General features: G+C 43.6%; 2 protein-coding genes across 2 annotated transcripts in view; both read left to right on the top strand.

Annotated features, from left to right (window-relative positions):
- Positions 1-8060, top strand: part of pdlim2 (PDZ and LIM domain 2 (mystique)) — a 34978-nt gene extending 26918 nt beyond the window's left edge. Inside the window, exons 7-10 of the mRNA XM_083978699.1 lie at positions 941-1059; positions 5520-5668; positions 6315-6429; positions 6830-8060. Of these exons, the coding sequence (XP_083834825.1) occupies positions 941-1059; positions 5520-5668; positions 6315-6429; positions 6830-7022 (576 nt within the window). The 3' untranslated portion in view covers positions 7023-8060. The remainder of the gene's footprint in view (positions 1-940; positions 1060-5519; positions 5669-6314; positions 6430-6829) is intronic.
- A 6296-nt stretch (positions 8061-14356) lies between these two features.
- adgra2 (adhesion G protein-coupled receptor A2) overlaps positions 14357-26401 on the top strand; it is a gene marked incomplete at both ends in the record, with an annotated part of 36890 nt that continues 24845 nt past the window's right edge. Inside the window, one exon of the mRNA XM_083979782.1 lies at positions 14357-14658. Within this exon, the coding sequence (XP_083835908.1) occupies positions 14357-14658 (302 nt within the window). The remainder of the gene's footprint in view (positions 14659-26401) is intronic.

Here is a 26401-nt window from a genome sequence, read left to right as displayed (position 1 = left end):
TGTCACTTGACATAAGACTGAGCGCAGTTTCCTTCCTGAATTACACTGTTGCTACAGCAAGTGTTCAGTTTTGCTGAATGAGGGCCTGACTGTGTGGAATGTCTCTTCTTGTTCCACAATGGGGGAAACTGTTTATAACGAGCATGAATAATTGTAAGTTTTGCACTGCAGCTGGAACCCATTGAAGTACATGCTGGCCCTGTCTTTGCTATCAAAACAACATTGGCCTCGGTGCCAGACATCTGTTGCCACATAATCTATCATCCATCAGCTGTGGGACTGAAGTTCAACTCTGGTTATAAATGGTAATCAAGATAAAAAATGTTGACGGAGGTAGCGGTAATTGTTGAGAGTGATCTCAAACTGAGTCATGCAACAGAAACTATTTGAGGGCACAGGGCACCAAATCCAAACAAACGACGATGACAAACTGTATTGTTTGCTCTGTACTCAGAATCAAAACCCCTTCTCTAGGTTTCAGTCGAATGTAGCTGATGATGATGGTGAAGTAGAAGGAACAAGTGTTCTGTACAGTATGTGGTCTTTTCTCCATCTGGAGCTCATTTAAGGTACAGATAAATCTCTCTGTTTTTGATCTTAACTGAATATATCCTACGTGATGGTGTCTTGGACTTTGTTTTATTCCTAGTTGTCACATCACACGGTCTCCTCAGATTTAGAGTTTCCTGGATATGGACACTACACTTGTTGAGTGCCAGTAAACTGTTTGGTGGAGCAGTGGTCCAGAAACACTGTGCTGGTGAATTCCTCCCTCTGTGCTCAACATAGCTCTTTTTGTGACTCTTTTACAGTAACATTGCATCATGGTCTAAGCACTTGGACGAATCAATGGTCCCAACAGATTACTCCACTTTGAACTGCAAACTTATTTTCAGCCGCTGCAGCAAGTTTTTCACACTTTCCCCATCTCTCTCCACAGGAGTTCTCCCCTTCAGACTACAGAAGTAACTCTGTGTCCAGCAGAACCCCCACCCCACCAGGACGCTACTCACCCCAGAGTCCCATTGATCGGGATGTTCCCATGTCTCCTCGACGCAGGTAAACGGAGTCACATCACAAGCACCACTTTAGTTTACCTAAACAACACAGCATCAATCTCCTTCCTCTTCAGACACTGAGAACATACAGTACAACACAGCCCAAAGCTTCCACACAGTTAAGAGTCATATCTATCTACAGAATGTATAATGTGCAGGCAGCCAGTCCTCAGCATGTATGGGCTGGTAGAGGTTGCACTCACAAATTCAGTCTTCAAAAGTAAACATGACCTAGTCCCGAGAAGCTTGTAGTCTTTTCATACAAATTAGAGTTAGTGTGAGAGTTCAAAACAACAGAATGGGTGTATCAGTACTGTAATGTTTGAAATCACACACACATTGTTGCTATGACAATGTTTGAACAAAAAGGGTCAACATCGGCTTTAAAAAACCTCAGTGTAGTTTGTCTCAGTGGTTATATTATTGCTGTATTTTCCATATGTGAAACTTTATCCGAGAGACCAGACTTTCGCTATAAACATTCCTTTGTATATTTGTCATTATTGTTTCCCCCCTTTCATAGGTCTGTGTGGAAAGGAAATTGAGGGTGTAAATGGAGTGAAAAGTTTCACAGTCAGCGTGTGAAGGCAATGCAGTGTTGCAGCTGACTCTTGGTGCTCACAGCTCTTTGCAGCTGCACTGAGTGGACAACTACATGAATTTTTAGCCTCTGGGAAACACTATATTGTGTCCACCACCTGCACTTCAGTTTGCTTATTCCTGCTTCGCCCATTCTGATGAGGTGATGTAGCTGTAATTTGACTCATTTCAGAGTGTGCAGGTGGCAGGCTTGCTGGCCGGTGTTTGTTTTTTTCTTTCAGCACAAATGAAAATCTTCTTTTAAGTCTCTCTCACATAAGCCTTTGTGTCCACTCTCTCGGCTGGAGAGCCCGGTGCCTGTGTTTCCACAGTGCAGGGTGGTTGACTTTGGCCCCAGCTCCCTCCTGGGTAACACGGCCAGTGATATGACGTGTCAGCAACTGCAGTCATATCCAAACACCCCACATTGCCAAAAAAGTCTGATTTTGCCTCTCCCCCTGATTGGACCCCAGTCTGGAGCCCCCAGCCTGCACAGCAAGCCTCTCCCTGCTCCTTTACAGCCAATCGCAGACTTGGTGACACCCATTTGCCCACCCCTTTATGTCGCGTGGCCAATGAGTTTCAGCCCAGGGGCACACCTTTCAGTCAGACTCTTGTTTTTCTGTCTAGTCTGGTTTAGATAGAGGTGTGCGTTTGGCATCTAAGAGCGCGTGTGTGTGCTACTGTAGTATTGTTTTTTTTTCCCTTGTATGTTCTGAGTTGTTCTTGCAGTGTGAGAAATTATAAGGCTGTTGTAGTGCGGAGTAGTTGAGCTCCCTCTCTTTGTTCTCTCTTTTGAGGTGAGTCTTGAGTTTTATCTTTTTGATCTTTTTTTTGTCAGGATGTTCTGGTTGGTTTAGGTGTTGAGCTGCATCTGAGGAAGGATCAGAAATGTGGAAGGAATTTAGCCTTGTGATCTTAGATGTGTTTTGGCTACAAGCATTTTGAGTCAGTGCTATGACTAGATCGTTATCGTTGCTCCCTACTGCCAAGTCTGGAAGAGTATGGAGAGTATGGAACCCAGCGTCACATTTGTTACAGATGCCGACATTGCATAGATGTGTACATTTTAAAGGATGATTCCCAGATGACAAACTAGCCTGAAGTTGTCTGAAGCTTTGTGAAATCTATGCGCCATCACTGTGACTTTGTCCACTCAGCTGCTTTCTCAGATGCATGTCACTCTCACGGATCATCTTTTTTTGTTTGTTTGTTTGTTTTACTCCCATTTGACCTAGACTTTCCATTTGTTTTGAGATGCATGTCAGAGGGGATGGTGAGCGAAGCAAAAAGGGGAAAAGGATTTCTGAGGGTGGAGCTGAGCATGGGGAGAACGTGCAGGGTGTGCTTTAGAGGTCTGTTTTCAATTTGATCCATGTTCAGTGATGCAGAGGACAGGGTATGAGCATTTGTTTCAGTCACATATTGGTTTCGTCTGTTCACGATTTCCTGTTTGAGTCATGATCATTCATGAGGACTCTTCAATGAACAAAGTTACACACTGGGATTCATGTAAAATTATCACCATGAGGTCAGAGTTCTTCAATGCAGGACTTAAACGCCCTTTTCATGCACAGCCCCCCAGTTTGAAGACAACGAAGCAGGACATGAGGAGTTCCCTGGCAAAACAATTAATGTTTTGGCTGGTCAAATCCATCACCTGACCTTAGTTCAACTAGGCATGTGTTTCACAGAGTGAAGGCAAAAGCCTGGAACGAAAAGTGAAGAGTGCTGCAGTCCAGAACTGGCAGAGCAACACCAGGGAAGAAGCCAAGTATTTGCTGATGGCTGTAGTTCATGAATACTGTAGACTACAAAAGATTTAACACAAAAGTATGTGACTCAACTTTACCTAAGTCTGTGTTAATTTGACAAATTGCTCATCATTCCAGGGAACTGAGGAATTGTGTATAAAAAGTTACACCATTTGCTCAAAATAAAACTTATACATGTACATGTACACGTACACGTAGTTACAGTACTTACTTACGTAGTTACATAATCACTGTTTAACTTAAGTTTGCAGAATGAAATGCAGACGAAATACTACAACCAAATAGAGTGCAGTGATGTTAAAAGGTTTACATCTACAGTACCAGTCTCATGTCTCAGTTGTCATTTGATTTGTATATTTGTTTCTGACATTGAAGCAAGTACACATGTAAGAAAATTAACAAATTGTAAACTTATTAATAAATCATCGACTTTTCTATATTGACTCAACCAGTAGGCGTGTTCCTTCTACACTGTTGAGTTAAACATTTCAGTTTAGGTTTGTCCCATCAATCCCATCAGTGTTGCAGTAGTCTCCATAAATGTGATGAACCTGTTGGTTTTCTCACTTGCACCACTCTGTCCAGTTCATCCCAAACCACCTCCATGGGTTCAGGTCTGTGCTGCTCTTCCATCATGTGATGGACAGCTTCTTGTTCTCATGATGTGACCCTTTATTGTCTTACTGACACACCCCTAATCATGTCCTAATCTTGTCTTCCTTTTGTTACTTGTCATTCTGTCACCATTATGATGTCAATCTACAGCACTACTTCCTGTGTTGTCTGAATCATCAGAGGGTGAAGTAACAGTTTGCCCGACAAAGACAGCGCTGGGGCACCTGCATGAATTATGTTTACATGTTGAATGTTTGTACTTGGAAGTTGTACTTCCATTGATGCAAAACAGTCTCTGAAAAAGTTTCCTAGATTCCCCAGGTTTTAGTCACTTGCTCTATTTATTTATTTACTTATTTATTTACTTATTATTTATTATTATTATACCATTTATTTATTGATTGATTGATTGTTGTTTGTTGTTCTTAGACTTACAGTATGTTAGAACAAACCAATGGTAACTACAGTATATATGTTGAATCAGTGTAGCAAGTAATCTACATTGGTGAAGATGAGGTCATTGTCTCTGAGCAGATTCTTCACAGCACAGCTGTGGGCAGGTCTGTCGTATGTGACAACAGCTAGGACAGTCAGTCAGGTTAAGTTGACTGACTCCAGCTGACAGGTCACAGGTGGAAGCCATCAAACCGCACCTGGCCCCGCACGTCTACCTGACCAACCGGTTCCCATTGACAGCCAACACTCAGAGGAATACACAAAGACAAAGGATGTTCTCTGGAGGGAGCTGCCAGCTTACCAATACATCTGTCAGTCCAGATTTCAATGCATGTGTTTCTTCAGCAGGGTGGGATTGGTATTCAACCACACATTGAGTATGGAAGAAGCAGTAAAAACAAAACCACTTTTCCACCACACCAGGGGTAAAGAATTTGCTTGTAAAGGGAGCCACTGTTCTGTTTGCTAATTGCTTAATGAGCTGACAGCTTATACTACCCCGAGGTGAGAGCTTCCTCTCACCTCCTGCCCCCTCCTGAGCACCAACTGGCTACAAACAGCCACAAGATGCAAAGTTTTCATGTTGTTTCTTGGCTGTTTCGTAGACCAAGACGCTCCTTTTTTTTATCAGGTCTTTGTGTTTGTCAGATAGTCCTAGTGTTGCTGAAAATATGTGATCACTCTTATTGCACATGGGAAAAGACCACTGTTAGCCTTACATCCACTTAGTTTTTACCTTGGGGCTGTTTTCTCAGTTAGGACAGCAGCTCTTGTAAGGGGACAGTTGGGCGATCCTGTTGAACATGTGATATGTGGACTCTGTTTGGCCTCTTGCCTGTGGTGTGCAATCCAGACTTTATGCTTGGAGGTCAAAGTCTTAAAGCCAGCTGCAGGCTCCGATTCATTTCCTCTGGATTCAGTTAAACCAGACTCACAGGTCTTTCATAACGAACATTTACAACTGAACACGTCACAAAGAGTTTGACCTGCTCATGATTTTATTGAATTCAAATTTATTTGCGTCTTCTTTCTGCAGCAGTTCGAGCTCTGACTTTGCCATGCAGAGGTTCGACAGAGACTCAGAGGTGTACAAGATGATCCAGGAGAATAAGGAGTCCCGCACGGCGCCTCGTCAGTCCAACACCTTTAAAATGCTCCAAGAGGTCCTGGAGGCTGATGAGAAAGGTTAGAGGAACTCTGCAATTGTTGTTCACTGTTGAAAAGAGCACATCTGCATCAATCAGACATTAGTGGCATTAATAATCAGAATCCTTGGAACATGAAAACATTACATGGACGAGCGAAAACAACGGACGCGTTACAGATTTATATCAGGCATCGGTTTCAGGCTTTGTCCATCAAATGATTTACATCATCTCCTGCAGTTGTTTGCTGACCGCATCTCCATCTTGAAATCATCTGTCAAATGTGTGAGTTAATGAATAGTGACTTCCATCTGGTCATCACCTGTGCTGGTTGGAGAGAGCAGCCCTCTAGTGAGCAGCATATCATGGAATGCATCTGTTCTCTTCCCCCACCCCTTTGCTTTGATAAATGTTGGAGCAAATAAATCCAGATAGTAATAACATTCTTTCATGACGTGATAATGACCAATGTGTGGAAACCTATTTCATGAAGCGTGTCCTGTGGGTGATGATAGATAGTGATGACGAATGGAGGTACACAAACAAGCTCCAATGACAGAGGGCAGTGAAGACAAGCAGTGTGTTAATGTGACGAACTGAGAGACACAAGCGTGTCAACACATTCTGTGAGCTGCTCTCTTCATGTATGTTTCTGTGTGTCTGTGTGTGTGTGTGTGTGACTCCAGAGGCAGCCCTGCGGTTCCCAGGGAAACTCTCGCCCAGCGTCCCTAAACCAGCCGCACCAGTGGGAGGAGGTGGCAACAAGAGTCACACCTGTGAGAAGTGTGGCACCAGCATTGTGTAAGTCTCCTGTTATCTGCCGTTACACCCTCATACATAGATGTGGAAATAATTACAGTGGTGGTTTCCCTGCAGCAAAGCAAGTAAAAACAAATCTGTCTCACTTCCCAAATGTCAAATGTTCAGTTTGCCTTCATCTTAAGTATTACGATACAGATATGTTATCACCACACTCTCAATTCATTAGTTTACAATAAAGAAGAAAACAAGACCAGTCTCACTTTGAATTAATATGATATGCTGATGTTTTTACTCTGGTGTCACCTTTTTTCTAGAACATACAAAGCTGTGATGTTTTGTCTGTGCTGTTCTCTGCAGCGCTCAAGCTGATTTGCATTGTAAATAGTTCACTCTCTCTGGTGTCTGCCTTCTCCTGAACTATATTCCTCTGTTTTCACAGCACACAGGCCGTGCGCATCACAGACGACCGCTTCCGCCACCCAGAGTGCTACACCTGCACAGATTGCGGTCTTAACCTGAGGATGAGAGGTCACTTTTGGGTGGGAGATGTGATGTACTGTGAGAAGCACGCCAAACAGAGGTACCAAGGCCCAGGTAGTTCCCCCCAAGCCACCGTGTCCCCTCGCCATTGAGTCTGCTGTTCCATATCTGTCCCGCTCGGGATGTCGAGGGCTCCTTGTCTTCCTCAAGGCCCGCCTCATCTGACTCCGTTACAGACCCTGGGATGGGGCATGGAGGTGGACACTGGTCAATGATATGGCAGAGGATGTCCTTTTTCTGATCACATTTAACTATACTTTGCAATATTATGATTCACTTTCTTGCCTTTCTTGTAATTGTATCAGAATGGGGGCTTTGTTTCTCACAAGACCCCACCTCCACAGTCTCCTTAGGTTAATCTTAGCTCTAATGATGCACAGCTGCCATGGACTCAAGCCACATTATGTTGTACTAAGGCCAGATTTACATAACGACAGTGCTTTAGACAAACTCAGCAGGTTTGGCTCTCTGACTCTCTGAGGATCTGGATAATCATTCGAAAGTCCTGCTGACATAAAGGGACCAAAATCTCACCTACACTTCATGCCATTTAAAAACAAAATGTACTGTACACAGACGGCGCTCTGTGTGGGTGTGTGTGTGTGTGTGTGTGTGGGCGTGTATGTGTGTATGCTTTCCATGCAGAAGTGTGTTGGCTTCTGCATGCCTTCCCTGCATCTGTGCATGACTGTGTGTGTGCATGAGTGAGGAGAAAGAGAGAGAGAGAGAGAGAAGGGAAGGAGGTCCAGGTTATTACAAACTCAAAGGAGTTTGCGAAATTTGCGCTACAGTTTGGCCAAAAACTCTTGAGCTTTTCTGTATTTCTTTTGTAACCAGAATTAAGGAGTAAAAATTATGAAAAAAAAACATATTTGCTGACGTGTTTGGCTGTTTTGATGCTTATGAGGGACTATAGATTCATTCAATATACAATATTTTTTTGATGTTTTTGTGATTGAACTGTATGCTAATATAAACCATTTAAAATGCATAATGTATGCACAGGACATTTGGTGTGAAAAGAATTGATGATTATGATATTACACTTGTCCAGTTACAGCAATACTCAGAGACACACTATAATGTCTTCATTTCATGTGGCACTTACAAATAAAGTCGCACAACCAGAAGCTTCTTCAGTGATTATGACTGTGTTACAATGAAGACTAAAGACGAGATGGAAAATGTTTTTCGGACATCAACACTGTTTCATCACATTTTGGAGCAGTTCACACGACACAAGAACACAACACATTATTACAGTACAACCTGACGGGCGTCAAATCAGTTTATTTCTGTCTCCTTGTCAAAGAAGTGTGGCAAATATTAAAGATAATGTATAGATAAACAAAAAAAATCTTGTTGGTAATGATGCTTTATAATGAACACAGTTTTGTTTTAGCTTCAATAGATATTAAGACACACCTGACACTCAACAGTGAAACCCAAGTGTTAGTAATAACATGATGACTCTATTCCACTGAAGTCTATTACAGTATACTCTATTATATTGAAGTCTAAATAAATCACGGTGTAAACAACCAAACCTGCTCTAACTTGTCAAAATGTTATGACCATTAAATCATTAACCATCCAACTTATTTTCATCTAAGTGTTTCAAAACTAAATCCATATAAAAATGTAACTGATTTCAGGTTTCTACATATGTAATAAAAACAGGTTTGAAAATGAATCATTTAGATGACAGAGGAAGGTTTTATTTCCAGTGGCCTGATGTTGTTTGATTTGGCTTTACTCGTGGAGAGGTAAACTGGTGACCTCCATCGAGCCACACATTTACATACAGCACAAGAACTGTGAGACTTGAAGATGTATGTTGCACTGGACTGAGATCAGGTTCATGTCAGTGTTTATAAGTGCGTATTTGTCATTCAGACATTGCTGGATGGAGTTCGTGGCATTTAAAGGAAAAAAAGATGAGGAGCGGTCCCATCTCTGTTGGAACAAGACAAGTTTGACAAGTAGGGTGTTGTCCACACCTGACAGCCTTGGCAGCATGTTAGTAAGGTGAGTTATACCTGCCTCTGAGAGCGTCTCACTGTCAAATAAATAACTGACTGCAGCCACCCGCCCCCCGGGGTGTGCAACTGTAGTCCACTTTTGAAACCAGAAGAGGGCAGCACCACTATACTTTCAAATGCGACCCTCTTCTGGAGGACTGGAAAGTCAAATGAGGCACAAGCAGAACCACCACAGCTACAACAACACTAAAACTACACAGGAACCACAACTTCCCTGTATCCCCATAGAATCTTTACATAGAAATAAATACTTTAAATATAAAGTATAAAAATTATGTTTATTACCACTTAAGATGAGGACTTAGTTTTTAATAAACCTACCATGGAGGGTTACAGATTACATGTATGAGTTCTTTCAACCATTACACTACTGAGTGCTGCTACGGAAAATATGTACACAAATACAAGGTCGTACAAACATGAGATCACGAAAACAAACTAGCAATATTTTATACTGGATTCCAAAACTACTGCTACTGACAAAGGTATTTAGTGTTGAAAATAATATATGGCTCCACACTGATTTGATAACCCCATAAATTGTGGAAAGAGTGGGTCTAACGTGCCCCATAAATCCCTAATTAAAACCATGCACCCAGGAAATGCAGCACTGACTGACAGAGCAGGGCAGAGCTGGGCCCTCTGTGTGCTGCTGCTCTCACCACTAGATGTCACGGGCTCCTCGAGAAATCCTCAGCTACAGACGAGGGCCTGAGAGAGAGGGCCTGATGTGTTTGCATCCCTGCTGGAAGTTTTCTTTTGTTTATCCACTGGCAGAAACACGAGCCTGAGCTATGCCTCAGTCTCAGCACTCGCTTGGTCTGCTTCACATCTCTGTGCTGAAAACCTCATTGTTTTGAACATATTTCTGCTCTAGCGTGCGATTTTGGAGGACAACAGGAACATGCCCAGGAGGAGTCAGCAAACAGCCATCTCACGTATTTGTCTGTCGTGTCTCCCATCGTCTGTCGTACATCACGAAAGCTTGCGTAACTTCCACCAAAATCTCCCTGAAGACATTATCTCAGTCTTAACTTTGTGAGCCTCCAAGCTTCTCTGCGTTCCACCTTTCCATCCTGCCGTTTTTCCCTTTCTCAATACCCCACCTGGAATGGAGTCCAGATGTGGAACAGGGAGAAGGAGAGATTGCTTGCTTGGCTATAAGGAGCGAGGGGGCTGTGGGGAGCGTAGAGAGAAAATGTTGGAACGACATTAAAGTTTGTCTGGATGCCATTAAGTACAATTTGATGTAATGTGCAGTTTGGAACGTGACATTTTAAATGGAAACTGTGCTCTCCAGATGAGAGAGATTTGGGCCTTGTGGAGTTGGAGGGGGGTGTTGTACTTGAAGCCTTATTTAACAGCTTGGATAAACAGCCCTCTGTTTCATTGCTGAGCAGGCGCCCATCTACTCCTTGTGCTTTCTTTCAATAATCATGCTGGCTCTCTGAGCCCGCTCCAGTGTACAGTATCATATACAGGAATAACAAACCCAGGGTCCACTGTGTGGGTCAGAGCACAGTGCGCCATTATACTGCTCGCATGACTGAGGTGCCTGCAGTTTGGATATGTCAGTGAATACATGTCAAGCCCAATTGCATAAAGTCCCTTTTCAAAAGCTTTCCTGCTTTCACCTTCTCATATTTTCAAATATTCTCCAGATTTGAGTCACCTCCGTCTCCATCCTCCCTGGGCCTCTCATATATCAAAAAGTATTTTTAAAACAGAACTCCAATTCTGTATTTTGGGACCTTTCCACACACAGGAAAAAAGTGAAAAGGAGATCTTGAGGAAGTTTATGATCCTCTGTGTTTTTTGGATTGCGTTTGATTCTTTCAGGGGGGGAAAATGTCATGTTTTCAGAAATATTATTCTTTCAACAAAAGATTAAACTTTTGGAATATGTTTCCCCCTGAGTTTCTCTAAATCATAGCATTTGGCCTCAGAAATCAGTGGAATCAAGATCTGTTATCTGCTCTGTCAACAACAACAGCATATGATCTGTGAAGAGCAAAACACCACGTTCAGTTGACCTTTAATTGTGCTGCTGGATTTGTTAAAAAGAACTAATTCACATTCAGAGGAAACAACCATCACCACATGATAAACTGTATTAAAGAACCTACATGGAGGCTGATTGGACATAAAAATGATAGGATCACTTACTCATGTAAAGTTATCATCTACAAAATGACAGCTCGGTCTAAATACACGTTAGAGTTCAAACTCCTGTGAATGGCCGTAAATCCCTCTACTGTAACAATACAGAATTTACTGAAGTGTATCTATAAAAGTCTTTACTTCCTCTCCTTCCCGCTGATTGAATGGAAAGCCTTTGATCAGTGGCGTGCACAGGGGGGGGGCAGGGGGGGCGGTCGCCCCCCCTCGTGGCCCAATTGTTGAAAAACGCGTGCTAAAGTGCCCCCTGGGAGCCAAAACGCGCGTTAAAGTGCCCTCTTGGAAGCCAAAACACGTGCTAAAGTGTCCTCATGGGGGGCAAAACGTGTGTTAAAGTGCCCTCTAGGAGCCAAAACGCGTGCTTAAGTGCCCTCTAGGAGCCAAAACGTGTGCTAAAGTGCTCTCTAGGAGCTGAAACGCGTGCTTAAGTGCCCTCTTGGGAGCCAAAACGTGTGCTAAAGTGCCCTCTAGGAGCTGAAACGCGTGCTTAAGTGCCCTCTAGGAGCCAAAACGTGTGCTAAAGTGCCCTCATGGTAGCCAAAACGCCTGCTTAAGTGCCCTCTTGGGAGCCAAAACGCCTGCTTAAGTGCCCTCTAGGAGCCAAAACGTGTGCTAAAGTGCCCTCATGGTAGCCAAAACGTGTGCTAAAGTGCCCTCTTGGGAGCCAAAACGCGTGCTTAAGTGCCCTCTAGGAGCCAAAACGTGTGCTAAAGTGCCCTCTAGGAGCTGAAACGCATGCTTAAGTGCCCTCTTGGGAGCCAAAACGCGTGCTTAAGTGCCCTCTGAGCCAAAACGTGTGCTAAAGTGCCCTCATGGTAGCCAAAACGTGTGCTAAAGTGCCCTCTTGGGAGCCAAAACGTGTGCTAAAGTGCCCTCTAGGAGCCAAAACATGTGCTAAAGAGCCCTCTAGGAGCCACAATGCGTGCTAAAGTGCCCTCTAGGAGCTGAAACGCGTGCTTAAGTGCCCTCTTGGGAGCCAAAACGCGTGCTTAAGTGCCCTCTAGGAGCCAAAACGTGTGCTAAAGTGCCCTCTAGGAGCCAAAACAGATGTTAAAGTGCCCTCTTGGGAGCCAAAACACATGTTAAAGTGCCCTCTTGGGAGCCAAAACGCGTGTTAAAACAGGCCACATCGATGTTTTTTAGGCCAAATATTGATATTATAAAACAGGCCAAATCAACGTTTAAAAAGGCCAAATTTTTTTCGCCGCCGACCTATGGTCGCCGGCCAAACGCACCATGTCACTACAGTCTCACTCTTGTCATTTTCTGAAACTTGGCAGCCCTGAAAGTGCCCTCTAGGAGCCACATCTAGGAGCCAAAACATGTGCTAAAGTGGCCTCTTGGGAGCTAAAACACGTGTTAAAGTGCCCCCTTGGAAGCCAAAATGCGTGCTAAAGTGCTCTCTAGGAGCCAAAACGTGTGCTAAAGTGCCCTCTTGGGGGCCAAAACACGTGTTAAAACAGGCCAAATCGACGTTTTTTTAGTCTTAAGGTATCGATATTAAAACAGACCAAATCGATGTTAAAAAAGGCCAAAATTTTTTCGCCGCCGACCTGTGGTAGCCGGCCAAACGCACCATGTCGCTACAGTCTCACTCTTGTCATTTTCTGAAACTTGGCAGCCCTGAAAGTGCCCTCTAGGAGCCACATCTAGGAGCCAAAACATGTGCTAAAGTGGCCTCTTGGAAGCCAAAACACGTGTTAAAGTGCCTTCAGGGAAGCCAAAACGTGTGCTAAAGTGCCCTCTTCAGTGGCGAGGACGCGCTATTAGGTGCCCCTTTTTTTCCTTTTCGCCCCTGCCCTTCAAAAAGTCTGTGCACGCCACTGCCTTTGATCTACAGAAAACACACAATACACTGCCTTCAGCACTCATTCATAACTTCAGTTTGCTCTCCTGATGCAGGCGCTCATTGAAATCAAGACCTGTCTTCTACAACCTGAATGAAAACAGCCAATTCGTATAAAAAAGCAGTATTTCCCCCAATCCATATGTTATAAACTGCATCAGTCCACAAAACAGCCCATTCCCTCTCACAATGTATTATTCCTGTCATCACATTCGTTGCACCTCTATGTTTTTGATGTTGTGGTTTGGATCTTTTCTCTTACAACGTGAACAATGGTAACTTTAAAATACTGTCAGCTATTTCCTGAAGATGGGCCACCATTAACTTTTTCAATATAGGCTAAGGATGTGATAATCAGTTGACCTTACAATACACATATATAGGCTAAATGAAACACAAATAGAGAATGCAAATGATATAGAATGAAGTAACTTTGAGTTTATTACACACAACATCCCACTGGACTGTGTGTGTGCTGATGTAGGTGTGTGCAGTGACTTCAGGTGAAACCAACGTTGCTCGCGCTGTGAGAGCTGTTCAGTCTGTGTGCCTGCCTGGGCTGGCTGCGCTAGGACCGCGGGGACCAGAGCGCGGACGGAGACGGGAATGGGCGCACTTGGGGTTGTAACGGAGTGAGTTTGAGTGTGACAGAGGCAAGCAGGCAAAAACCGCTAGATTTTCGGAATTACACAGGAGCCGCTCAAGACCAGCTCACTTTTTTTTTGTCTGAATTAATAGCCTGTTGATTTCCCCCCCCCCCCAACTCTTTTTAGACTACAGCCTACAAGTTGCGCCTCTGATCCAGTCTACGGAGACCTCCGGGATCCGGGGAAACACTGAGGAAAACTTTTAAAAGCAGCGAGACAAAACTGAGACAGGATTGATACTAAACTTTTTTTTCTCTACTCATACAAAAAGATGACAGTGTGGTTCTGGCTGTGACCCGTCAGTCGTGAATCCCATCAACTCCTGGATTAACTTTTAGGGCGACATAACGGTAATCCGGACATTCCCAGGCATCCCCAAAAGTGATGTGAATCTCTCCTAATGGTTTTAATGGCACCATCAACTCTTTGAGACAGAACAGCGCCTGTCTGAAGGTGTTGGAGGCGTTTGGATTGACTCTGGATTAAGTGACTGTTAGGAGCGAGGGGAGTTGTGCGCCCGTGCTGCCATGACATAATGAGACACTAGGAAAATCAACGGTGCTGAATATTTTTGGAATGACCGGATGATGTGTGTTCACTGCTGAGCTGAGTCTCTCTAAATTCAGGCCTGTTTCTCATTCAAAAGTTTTAAGAGAACCTTATTGTTTCTTCCTCTTTTGCACCATCTGAGGGCTTCATGGTGGAGATATGGGATGACTGGAGGCGGGGGTGCAGCTGAGGTGAGATCCAGCCGAAGGACAATGTTTGCGCCCGGCGTTGGCATCCCTCTGCTACCGGGGCGTCTGGTACTGATGCTGCTCCTGCTGTTCTCCGCCTCCTGGCCGAGGCTCTCCCAGGCTTGTCCCGGGCTGCTCGCCTCCACCAGCGGCTGTAGCTGCACGGACGAGCGGTCCAAACCGCACGTCCAGGCTTTGGGCAAAAGGGTCAGCTGCAGCAAGGAGGAGCTGAGCGAACCTCCGGACCCCAGTCTACTCCCCAACAGGACAGTCACACTGTGAGTCTCAACAGTTTACTGTAACCTCAACTAATGACTTATCACTAGGAGTAGCTGACCACTGTATAGCCCATAGTCTACTGTAGCGGTAGCCTGTTCCTATAGACCACATGGTAACCTTAAAGTATATACTGATAACTTCACCACTCCTTTAACATCCCATAAAGATCATAAAGAAAATGTTAACCAGTTACAAAGTGACAGTTATAGTAGGTGTTACTAATTGGCAGAGTACCCACAGTGTTTCCATGTCATATTACATAATTCAATTGGTAATTGTGTGTCTATAATGTGATTCATATGATAACACATTGTATGAAAACCCCCTATAGCTTCTGACTATAGAGTTCAGTATCCTGATCAGGCCCACACACCCAAGACTCTGACCCTGTGACCTTAGTTTTAACTGTATTGGGGACTTGCTGCAGTAATAAGGCTTGTTAGGTCAGAAGTTTACATCTTGATCTAGTTTAACTCTGTAGTGGTGGGCTGAGCAGTCGCCTCTCTGTAAAGCATTAAGAAGATCACAGAGAGGGCAGACTGACTGTAGCCATCATCATGGCCCAGCCTCTTTGACACAACTCTGTCACTTTAAATTTGCCTCTGACCCAGTCAGGCTCTCAGAGTTCAGCCCACTCTTTCTTCCTCCTCCACCACCACCACCCTGTGCACATGGTCCAGCTGACCTGGCCTTGCAAAACCGTTATAAACAGGAACACATCTTGAGTATTTTATATCAGACTCTGTGCTTTGCTGTTGGACTGGTGCCTGATTTTAATATCACAACATCCTGTCTTACAACCTTATAGTGTGGAGAACACCATCTGGTGAGAACTAGACTGAAATTGTCAGATTCGGCAATGAGTTCTGGCCAGTCCAGTTTGGTGTCTTTTTTAATTAAGAAGCCATTATTTGTGTGGTCTACATGGACAATACTTGAAAGAGCCACATCACGGGCCAAAATACACTATCTACCATGATGGATGCACTACCAATCTATCACTGACTCTCACTTTCTGGGAGGTGTTTTTGCTCAGTTGTAATGCAACATACTTCTTCACAGCTGCTCTGTCTTTCTGAAGACATTGCTCATTCCCACAGTATGTTACTCTGTCTGTACTCTGACCTAGTGGGAAAAATGCTAGCTGCACATGGGCACAGTGAAAAAAAAGGGAAAAAAAAAAAAAAACATGTTCAAGTGCCTCACTGCAACAAACATACGGGGTAAAGTAAGGGGATTTGTGCCCCAGGAGAAGTAAAGCCAGCCAGCAGTCCATTTATAGGGCCTTATGTAGCTTGCTTAATAACGGCAGGATAAACATCTGGGGAACACATTGCTGGAAAACCAGAGGAAAAAATGGCTTGGGTGGCAGTGGTCGAGGTGATTGAAGATAATCTTCCATCCCGCACCTACTAATTTTGGTTGAGATTTTTTTTGTACAGATGTTAAGCGTTCTGTGACACATTTATGAAGTTCTGTACGAGGAGGAAACAATTCCGCCCGGTAATCCGCCATTTTCTTTACCTTGTCCCGAGAGCTCGGGTGTCTGGAAAGTTCATTTTCATGAAGATTTTGTGGGTTCCTCAAGCGCTCGTGCTCCCATCGTTGCTCACGACATTAGCTCCAGATGTGGAATGTGAGAAGTTGTGTTGATACTCATGTTATTCCTGACATTCCTCAGTCTGCTCTGAGACTGCAGACAGTATCCCAGGTGCAGCAGGGGAGCTTTCTCCGTGGCCCTCACCACCTCAGTCCCTCCCCACAATCGAACGGCCTGACACCCGGCACTGCTGCCCTCTCTCCTGGGGCAGTCTGGAGGAATGCTCTCCTTCATGCTGAGCAAGGCTGGAGGACACCAGGCCCAGAGCTTCCGGGGCCGAGTGCTACGTGTAATGCACAACAGCTGGCCCCTGTGAACATTCCAGCTGAGGCCCCTCAGCCTCATGGGAAATCCCAATGGGGATTTGTTTATTAAAACTATTAGTTGGCTGTTTGTTGTTCCTGCCAGCCGTAAAGGGGCAACCATTCGCCCCAATATTATCACCCGCTTCCATGGTTTCCTGGTGCCTGAGCTTTGATTACATTGTTGTGTGTCAGCTCATACACCAATTCTATCACACACTTAGACTAATCACTGGTTTCATGATTCATTGTGCTAGCCTCAGCTTTCTTCCAGTCATCTGTCCCACTTTCCCTCTTTTTCTTTATCTCCAGCTCCCCATTCCTCTCCCCTTCCCATCCCCTCTATCATGAGTTCATCCACACGCAGTAACTCTCAACCTAAATATTTAGTCGTCTTGGTAGGAAACTGCCATGTCCAAACTCCTTCCAGATGTGAGCCTGTGCAGGCTTGTGTTTAGGCCTAATTATGCACGGCTGCAAAGGAGCTGGATCACTGGGAGAGGAAGAGGAGCGGAAGGGTAGAGAGGGGAAAATAGATAAGAGTGTAAAAGAGAAAAGCGCTGTTGTTGAGGAGAAAGTAGGAAGAAATGACAGAAGTTGAAAAGCGGCTGAAATGAAGGGGAAAGCTGAACACGAGGAGCAGAAGAAGTGGGAAGAGGGAACCAAGAGGGGAACAAAAAAAAGAAGAGAGCAAGAGAAAGGATGGAGGAGGGAGAGGAGAAGCTTGGCAGGCGGTTCAGAGGGATGTGCCCCTGGAGACTGAAAACTCCCCTGCCCCTGACTAACAGATCTTCGACACTGGGGTGAGAGGGAGGAGGAGGAGGAGGAGGAGGAGGCAAAGCTCCTCAGTGTAGCAACATAGCTTCACTTCCAAAGCATTGCTCCATGTCACAGTTATTATTAGTCTTTTGAAAGAGTGTCAAAGAGGAACTTAATTTGGTCAAGAAAAAAAACAAAACAGTGCCAGCGGATGGATACATATTGTGCACATTCAGGCTATAGCCCCGAAACACTCAGAGCAATAACTCCTTCCTCTGCGCTGTGCGGCAGCAGCTGTGCCTGTTTTAATGTTTTAATGGATAACAGACAAATGAAGAGAAAGTACAGTGGCAGTGTATGTGTGAATGTGCTGGCGCTTCATTGCTTGTGGTTTTTACCCAAGTCAAAACCATACTCCTCCCTTGGCCTATTTTGTCATCGTCGTCAGTGACTGATGGCTTTGGCTCAGCGGGTGCCAGTCTGGATGAGTGGGCACACATGCTCAGGGTGCAGGGTCAGCAGGCCCGTGACTGGCCCGATGCCCCCTCACCCCTTCACCTAAGACAGCTGCAAGACAGTTGCTCCCTGCACTTGTGCCCAGTATGTTGCTGGCTGGCAGTCAGGGCATGTAGGATAAAAATATTCCAGCTAGGGTGATAATATTTTCTCGTTGTAAATGAACAGTTGTAAACATTCCAGTTTATATAGGGGAGAGCTGAAGACGATGCCGAACAAATGCCTCATCTTAGTTTTAACTTGCTTGTTAAAGCTACTGTAAATAATGGTCTTTAACTGCAGGTAGCAGTAAATTAGCATAGCATAAAGATTGGAAATGATAATAAACCTTATTTGTATAGCACCTTCAAAACACAGTTACAAAGTGCTTGATGGGAAGCAGTTAGCCAAAACAAAATCAACAAAACAAAACAGTTCCTCTAAGCTCTCCAATTAACATAGAACACCCTACTCCTGATATTTTACATCTAGCTACAACATGATTTAATTAGTAAATTCATAGATTTTAACTGTTGTTCAGATTTTGGAAATAGGCTATGTGTTTTCCCTTCCTACTGGTACTAAGCTAAGGTAATTGGCTCCTGGGTGTAGCTTTATAGTTACCAGACAAGTGAGTGCAATACAGCAGAAATTAACCAGTCACTGGAAAAGTCTGGAGGTTGAATGTCCCAATTTAGCCGTGTCTAATGCAGAGGTCAGACTTGTTTTTACGTACAACACCACATTTGTCTGGTTTCTCTGATTTCATTTTTAGTCCCATTCAGCCAAACGTCTGTTACCGTTTACTCCGGCTGAAGAGTCCGCTGCGTCTCCGCTCAAAACCAGCTCACCTCAGCAGTATCATCGACTGGCTACAGTAAGAATCTGTGCGCGCCTTTAATCACCACTTTATCATCTGAGTCACATCGTCGGTCTCTCACTTGTGGCCCATGTGTGGATGAATACCGAAGGACCGGCAGATGTGTTGGTGGTTTACTGTATGTTGGGTCTGTGAGTCAGTAGTATGTGCTAAGACGGGGGTGTGTCGATGAAACGTCCCAAACAGTCGTCTTATCAGCAGGGAGAATTCCAATAGCTGGGTGAGCGCAGGACCCCAGGCATTCCTGCAGCGATAGGGTTTATTTATGTGGGGAAAGGTGTTGAGAGGAGGGGGGGAGGGCTCTCCTACGCACATGTTAGGTGGGGCAGTGGTCGGTAATAAATCAAAATGGCAAACAAAGACCTGACACTGGATACTCAGGGATTTATATGCAACTGCAGCACCTGCCAGTGCCACACAGGCCTCGGATTTTATTGTGCCCCCACAGGTCAAAGTAACACGATCAGAGTGGGACATCTCCACGCGGTCACTGTGCTGCATTTGCTCCCCGCCTGTTTGGATGATGAATGTGCATTTCACTTATCACCTCGTTGTGTTTGTTGATTATGAGGCTGCGATATTTCAAAACTTGCCAAAACATAGGGATGTGTTGTCATAGTAATCTCATATCCCCAAGTGGTTTTTTGTTATTTTAGTTTTTCTTTTTGCACCGCTCTCTTCTTATCTTACTCCAAAAATGCTTGACTTTGGCTTTTCTTTGCCATTGCTAACTTCCCCTCTCCCTGTGTCTGACCACAGCAGCCCCCAAAGTTCCTGCTCGGGGTCGACAACACATGGATACAGATGGAGATAATGGGTGTCTATAGTGGGAATGCCTGTGGTTTCAGTGTGTGTGCTGTCCCTTAGTTTTTCTATACACTTACGATTCGACTGATGGATGTAAGCCGAACCCATAAATTGTCCATTTTAAGTTACTTTTTGATGCCTCTTGGTTAAATAGATTTACTCCAGTATTCATATATACATATCTATCTATTAGCATGAATAAGAAGATGCCTTATCATTTAAATGAGGAACAAACTGATCAAAGCTCTGCAGTTTAGCATCTGTTCCACAGTTGTTCAACTAATGTGATGTCTCTTTCAGCAGCTCAACAATTCATTTGTCAACAGAAAAAAAAAACTACAACTTAAGTGGAAATTTACATGCAGGGCCTTTGGGTTCTGCTGTGGTGTTGAACTTTAAAGCAGAAGTAAGTGATATATTTGTGTTCTTAAATAGTTATATCTTCCGACAGCAATCACTGAGTGTTTGGTCTGAAACACGGGTCTGTCAGTCACTCTGCTCTGCTCTGAGCCGAGGAGAAAACATTTATCGTATCCTACAGTTTTTATCCAATGAGGAGAGAGAACGGCATGCAGGGCTGTGTGTGCAGCCAAGGGACGCCGTGAATGTGGCGACGTAGGGACGAGGACTGTTATGGTGCGTTCAAGGCAACTCGTATTTTTCCGACCGTGAAGTCGTACCAGTTCGATCTGGTACGAGTTCACCGGTCGGAAGTTACGAGTGGCCGTTATAGTGACTTTCACCGGTAAAACAGGTCGGAAAAACACGAGTGGGTTGCCTGGAACGCTACAAAGTCGTAAGTTGTGACTTGAAGCTGTAATTTACGATTTCAAAAGCCTGCCTGGAACGCAGCATTAGCGAAAACGACCGGACCACTTACTTCTGCTTTAATCTTCCGCTGTCTGAAAATTGTGATCTTTAACCTGTGATGGTCTTGGGCTTATCGGAAATTGTGTTTAGAGTCATATTGAGTCAACAATGATATTAGATCCTTTGAGACATATGGAGTGAGCTACGGAACATAATGTTGCATAAGGTTATGATGAGATAGTAAGTGGGATTTAAAATGAAAAGATATTTGGAGCAGGGTTGTAACAGAACAGGACCTAAATGTTTTGGTTTCACTTTGTCTTTTGTGATTTTTTTTTTGTCTTTTACTTCATTGAGAAGTTCAGTACTCTAAGTGCTTAAGCATGAACCAGGGAACAGTTAGTGTAGCTGAGTTTTAACATTTTGATTTGTCTACATATTACAATAACAGATAGGCCCATATAACAAGCTAGCTGTCTCCCCTGTTTCCAGTCTTATAATCTGCTGGCTGTTGCTTCATACTTTACAGATTGAAATGAAAATGGTGTCATCCTTCTAATCTAACTCTCAACTAAACATTGCTGCCCTAAACTTTCCCAAACTCCTACCTCCTATAAGTCTGGATCCCAGGATCATAGTGCATGAACGGCCGAGTAAACAAGTCTGGGACTTTTTCCTCTATAGTGCAAAGGTGCTTACATATTAAATTTGAGTATTTAGTTTATTAATATATTGTTGCTGCTTTTCCTTAATCATCTGATTACAGTACATGCAATTCAACCTACAGTAATGCATCTGTGAAACTTCTCTTGTGACTCCAAACTATTATACTGTTGAGTATGCTATTACTTATTACTCTAGCATACTACTCTAACGTAGTACCACAAACTCTGTCACCACAGTTTCTCTCTTAACCACTGCTCCATCTGTCTCACAGCCCCAGTGGGGCAGAATAAGTTGTGAAATAAACAATAAGCTACTAAGATTTGTTGATGGAGTTGGCAGATGTTTAAAGACACAGCATGCATGTGTGCTATTTCAACTAAAATCAAAGCATGTCAGTCTTCCATATTTTTTTTATGATACATGCATTCTTAAATCCAGGTGTGGCTAGAGCGTTTGACATACAGTACTTTGAACTGGGGTGACTTGGACTCTGGTTCTCAAAATGCTCCTGTCACACAGAGAAAAAACTTACAAACTACAAAACAAAAACACAGCCTTCTCACAGATGCCCCTAAAGCTACCGTGAGAGTATCTGGAGCAGAAAGATTTTAGCCAACTCTTTGTAAAAGCAGCCTGATTTACCAGCACTCTCTGCTCAGGAGCAGAAAACAGAGGCTGGTTATGAGACAGAACAATGAGACAATGTTAGCCAGGCATACACCACATTCCACTCACTGTCTCAAAAGGCTAAATTCACTAAATTGCCTCATTAAAAGTGTAAAAACACTTTAGACAGTGATTAAACTGACTATTGTGTTCCTGCTCTGCAGCCATAAACTTTCCAGTTTGGTTTGTCTTGACTTGTCTTTGACTCTAAATATTGCAATAATTTATTGCAGCTTTACTGTAAGGCGGTGGTATTTCAGCTGGTGCTCCTTGGCTGTTAATATTCATAGCAGCTACTTGTTTGTCTTAAAAATTCACGGGTTGTCCAGCTCCAGTAAATTGTGTGTAGACGACACAAGAAAAACACTTCACGGACGGTTCCTGTTCACAAAACTCGATGAATTGTCTAATAAGACCAACCCTAAGTGGGGGACCTTCCTTTTTCTAAAGTGTGTATTGTGTTTGTGTGTGAGTCTGTTTGCCTATGCACACACATATGGGAAGGGCGTGCGTGGCCACAGCTCTCAAAATAGGTTTCAGTGCTCCCCTCTCTAATTAGAGACATTTCAAAAACCCAGATTTTAATTTTAGACTAGTAGCTTTTGGACCACTTATGCACAAACACACACTCACACAAGCACACACTGAGCTAAACATACACACTTTCCGTATAAATAAATCTGATAGGTCACACACTTGTGCATCTAAATCTGCACATACACACACACACACAAAGCCACAAACCACAAAACCACAAAGCCTTACTCCCAGCTTGGTAACCCAAGCACAATGCAGGATACTCTATAATAAGTGGTTGCACATATCAAATGCAGGAGCACACTCCCCATATCTAGCCCCAAGGCAGGAAAGTATGATAATAAAGCTAAGTACTGCAAGATTCACTACAGACTATAAATCATCTAACTCACATTTTGTCTATTTAACGTGTATCGGACGTGTTCCGCTCCTCAGTGTGGCCTCTGTCGCCCTCCTCTCCGTTTGATGATGACATTTCACAATCAGGATTCGCAAAATGATTTCACCAAAAATATTTTGCATGCAATTACATGGATGCGTCTTTCCATGACAGGCGGTAAATGGGGCTTGTAGCTTGGCAGCGTTCCCTGGTTGCTGCTCCGAGCCCTCTGGTGGGTCAGGCACAATGGGCACATTCACATCTTGACATGCATTTGCTGCTAAAGTGCCTGTTGTGCTCAAGGGCATTTAGTCTCTCTGTTAAATTCAGTGCCGTGACCAGCTCAGGGTGCAAGGGGCTCCTGGGACCGCTGGCTTAGGTGGCTCTCTATCTTTTTTTTTTTTTACAACGAAAGGGTTAAGCTATTTGGACGGACCCAGGCGCTGAACAGTCTGGAGGCCTCTTATAAAGTACTTATTGTAACAAAGATGACACAGCCACCTCCCAGTCTGAGAGATCTCTCTGCTTGTAGCCTCTTTCATTCCTCCTCCCTCGACCTTCCTCTTCTTCTTTTGGGCTATTAGCAGGAGAGAGCCTGGGAGACTATAGGGTTGGGTTCAGCTGATGCAGGATTCTCGAAGCCCAACACAAATATTGTCAGCTGTCAACAATCATGAATGCACTAACAGTCGCTGTAAATCTCACTCAACCGGATCATTTACATACCGTAAAATGAATGACAATAATTATAATTCTCTCAAGATTCAGATCATGCCACGCACAGCCAGCACAGTAGCAAATCCATAAATCTACAATCCTGTTATAATCAAAGCATCTGAACCATATTCATTATGCTGGTTGTGTGACGCAGACTAAAAGATATGAATTTTTTACAGTTTTTTATTTTCTTTTTCCACAGCCCGCATACACACATTTCCTGAAATGACAATTTACTCTACCAAAGCTATAAACACAAAAAAAGCCACTCTTAAGCCGGCCAAACCTCAGACATCTGAGACAAAATTAAACACTTTATTCAAAACATGTTATCTTCCATCTAAATAAAACTATAGATTACTTCTTGCTCTTGGATGGCGTACAGGAGCTGACAACAGGCACTAGGATAAGTGAAAAACCAGGACACTTTAAACATTTAACAATGTGCTATACTCATTTTGTTATTCTGCAAGTGTGAGAATCTCTAGATGTATCTGGCTAATTGACAACATAATAATACAAAAAACCTATTTCCATTGTTGTCCTTGGTGATTACGCAGTCCATTGAGTTTTTCAAGACAGTGGCAGGAAGTCAGTAGTAGCAGAAGAATTGGTCAAACCAATTATGTAGTTATAGTTTTATTATACTATACTACTACTGCATTTCATTTTTTCAGTTTTATGTTTTTGGAAATCTGCTGTGCATGTGGAGGCTGAAGACCATTTAACTGCTGCAGTTGTTTGTGTGTGCTGCTTCACAGTCACACTGTGATGACATACGATGACACTTTACCAAAACAGAGACGTTGTTAATGTTGATAATAACGTTTGTGTTTTCGCTGTTTGACAAGTCTAAAGTCCTGTTTGAATCAAAACAGAAAATGTACCTTGATTTGCTGAAAGTGTTTCTGTAGTGATTGTGAGGACTCCTAATGCACCATACCAGCTGTATGTACCAGTGACACACACACATACACACGCACACACACACATCATGTGACATGTCATGACCCAGAATTCTCAGCCACTAATGAAGGTCCACACCAATTACTGCTGCAAGTGTGTCACCACAGGAGCCCCAGCTCAGCAAGTGGTTCTGTGCACTGTGCTGTATGTGTGCGTATAAATGCACACAAGTGTCCACATCACTGAAACCGTAGTTGATCTTTTTGGCACATCATGGCAAGATACACAAATGTGTTTATGATAACCATGATTCCTGACCATAATTTCTGAATGAATCATACAACGCAGGTATGAAGATATTATCCCCTCTCTCTGATGTATCCTGAGCTCATAGTTGTCCCTTAGGCCAACTCTTTGTCACTGAGGTTGTACTATAATGTGACATAGCTCTCCAAAAGCTTTTGATATATTAGACTGGGCATTCAGATGGAGAAAAGAGGCCTGGCAACCGAGTAACAGCCAAATACAGGAATGCCATTTTTAATCCATAATTTGGTTCAACCACAATATTTTTTTAGATCCACTATGTATGTTCTCATTACACTGAGTACTATGTGTGGGATGTGTTTATAAAGAGAAACGCTGCCATGTCCACTTAGTTTTCCTCTGTCAAATGCCAATATACTTGAAAAGCAACTCTGGCAAGTAAGAGCTACTGAGATGGAAAGTAAAGAGGGAAAATGCAGTAAAAAAAAAAAAATGAAAAGAAAGCAACACTGATGATCTTGTATAGAAAGTTCTCAGCTGTAACATACACTGACTGAAGTGCTCACACTATGCTGTGCTGTTAGTGTAAAAGTGGATAATCGTGTTGCTTTCAGCAGAATTTAATTACGTCTAAGGAAAATTCCCTCCAGGCTAAATTATTTTTTTTATTTATATGAACTTAAGCACTGCTGTGACACGGACCAGCGTGTGCATTATCAAGTCAGCATGCTAATTAAAGCAGGCTTAATTCAATAATGACGCTTTAAGTTTCTCATTGAAAACCACTCTCATTATCTGGCTCCCATTGGTCTCCGAATTAGGACTGGATTTGTGGCACGTTACCAATCTCTTTCAAAGGTTCTTGTCTTTCACCTCGCGTGTGGTCCTTGAGGGTATAAGAGACCTATCCAAAGTTAAATGATGTTTACACAGTGGCCCGTCGGATTGTTTTGACTCTCTTTATTACACCGAACCTGCGCCTCTCTCTCTCTGCTGGCCTCTCAGCGTCAGAGCAACGCCCGGGGTGAGACAGGAGGTGGGGCGTCTGATCTCTGCACTGTTTCATCAGTGACCATGCAGCATCCAGTCACACTGCAGCGGTTTGAGGTGTTTTTTTGATTATCAAATGAAGCTAAAAACTATTATTCAGAGATTATAACTGGAGCGAGGAGCTTAGCCTGCTGATCATTTCTTAATAAACCCCAATTTTTCTGCTTATGTTGGTGGTTTTCTGTGGAGGCCTACAGCTACACAGCACTCAGTGTCTGACCAGCATGCCTAAATATTTGGAAGGCAACAGAGACCAATTGAAATCAGCATTTTTTATTTTTTTTTACTCCAATGCATCTCATTCATGTCCTGGACTAAATGCCAAACCAGGATGGAGCATTTCCTGTGTATGCTTCCCACTTATATAAAAAAACAGGAGCTGTAAGTGTGTCTCGCAGAGAGGCAGGATGAAGGGTGCAAAGATATTGACACCAAACTTTCAGTGGTAACTGACTGCACACAGGACATCCTGTTGTGTTTGGGTTTGTAGCGCTGGAGCTGTGGTCAGGACTGGAGTTAGAAGGATGTGTTTTCCTTCTCTGTCCCTCTGCACCAGGTTGTGATGTGAAAAAGCTGAAAGAGCTCTGTTCAACTGCTGCTCCCTGTGTCACTGCTGTGCACCACACAGCCGACCGTCCCAGCTCCACCACACTGAGGATTCCTCAGTCAAAATGACTGGTTGACAATGACCCAAAACCAAAAGCAGCTGTAGGAAAATCATTTGACAGACAGTTGTAGTTTACAGATCACACAGGTATCCACACACACACACACACACACACACACACACACATATGCACACACACACTGATCCTTCCCGCTGACCTGAGGGGGTATGTAACAGCGAGACAACCTTACAGTTCAGAGCCAGGGGGAAGAGCGGAAGTAAATCAGTGAGCAA

The sequence above is a fragment of the Trachurus trachurus genome, assembly GCF_905171665.1.
Source record: "Trachurus trachurus genome assembly, chromosome: 9".
Taxonomy (NCBI): Eukaryota; Metazoa; Chordata; class Actinopteri; order Carangiformes; family Carangidae; genus Trachurus; species Trachurus trachurus.
The sequence above is the reverse complement of the archived record's forward strand: the minus strand, read 5'-3'. Positions and strand labels throughout refer to the sequence as shown.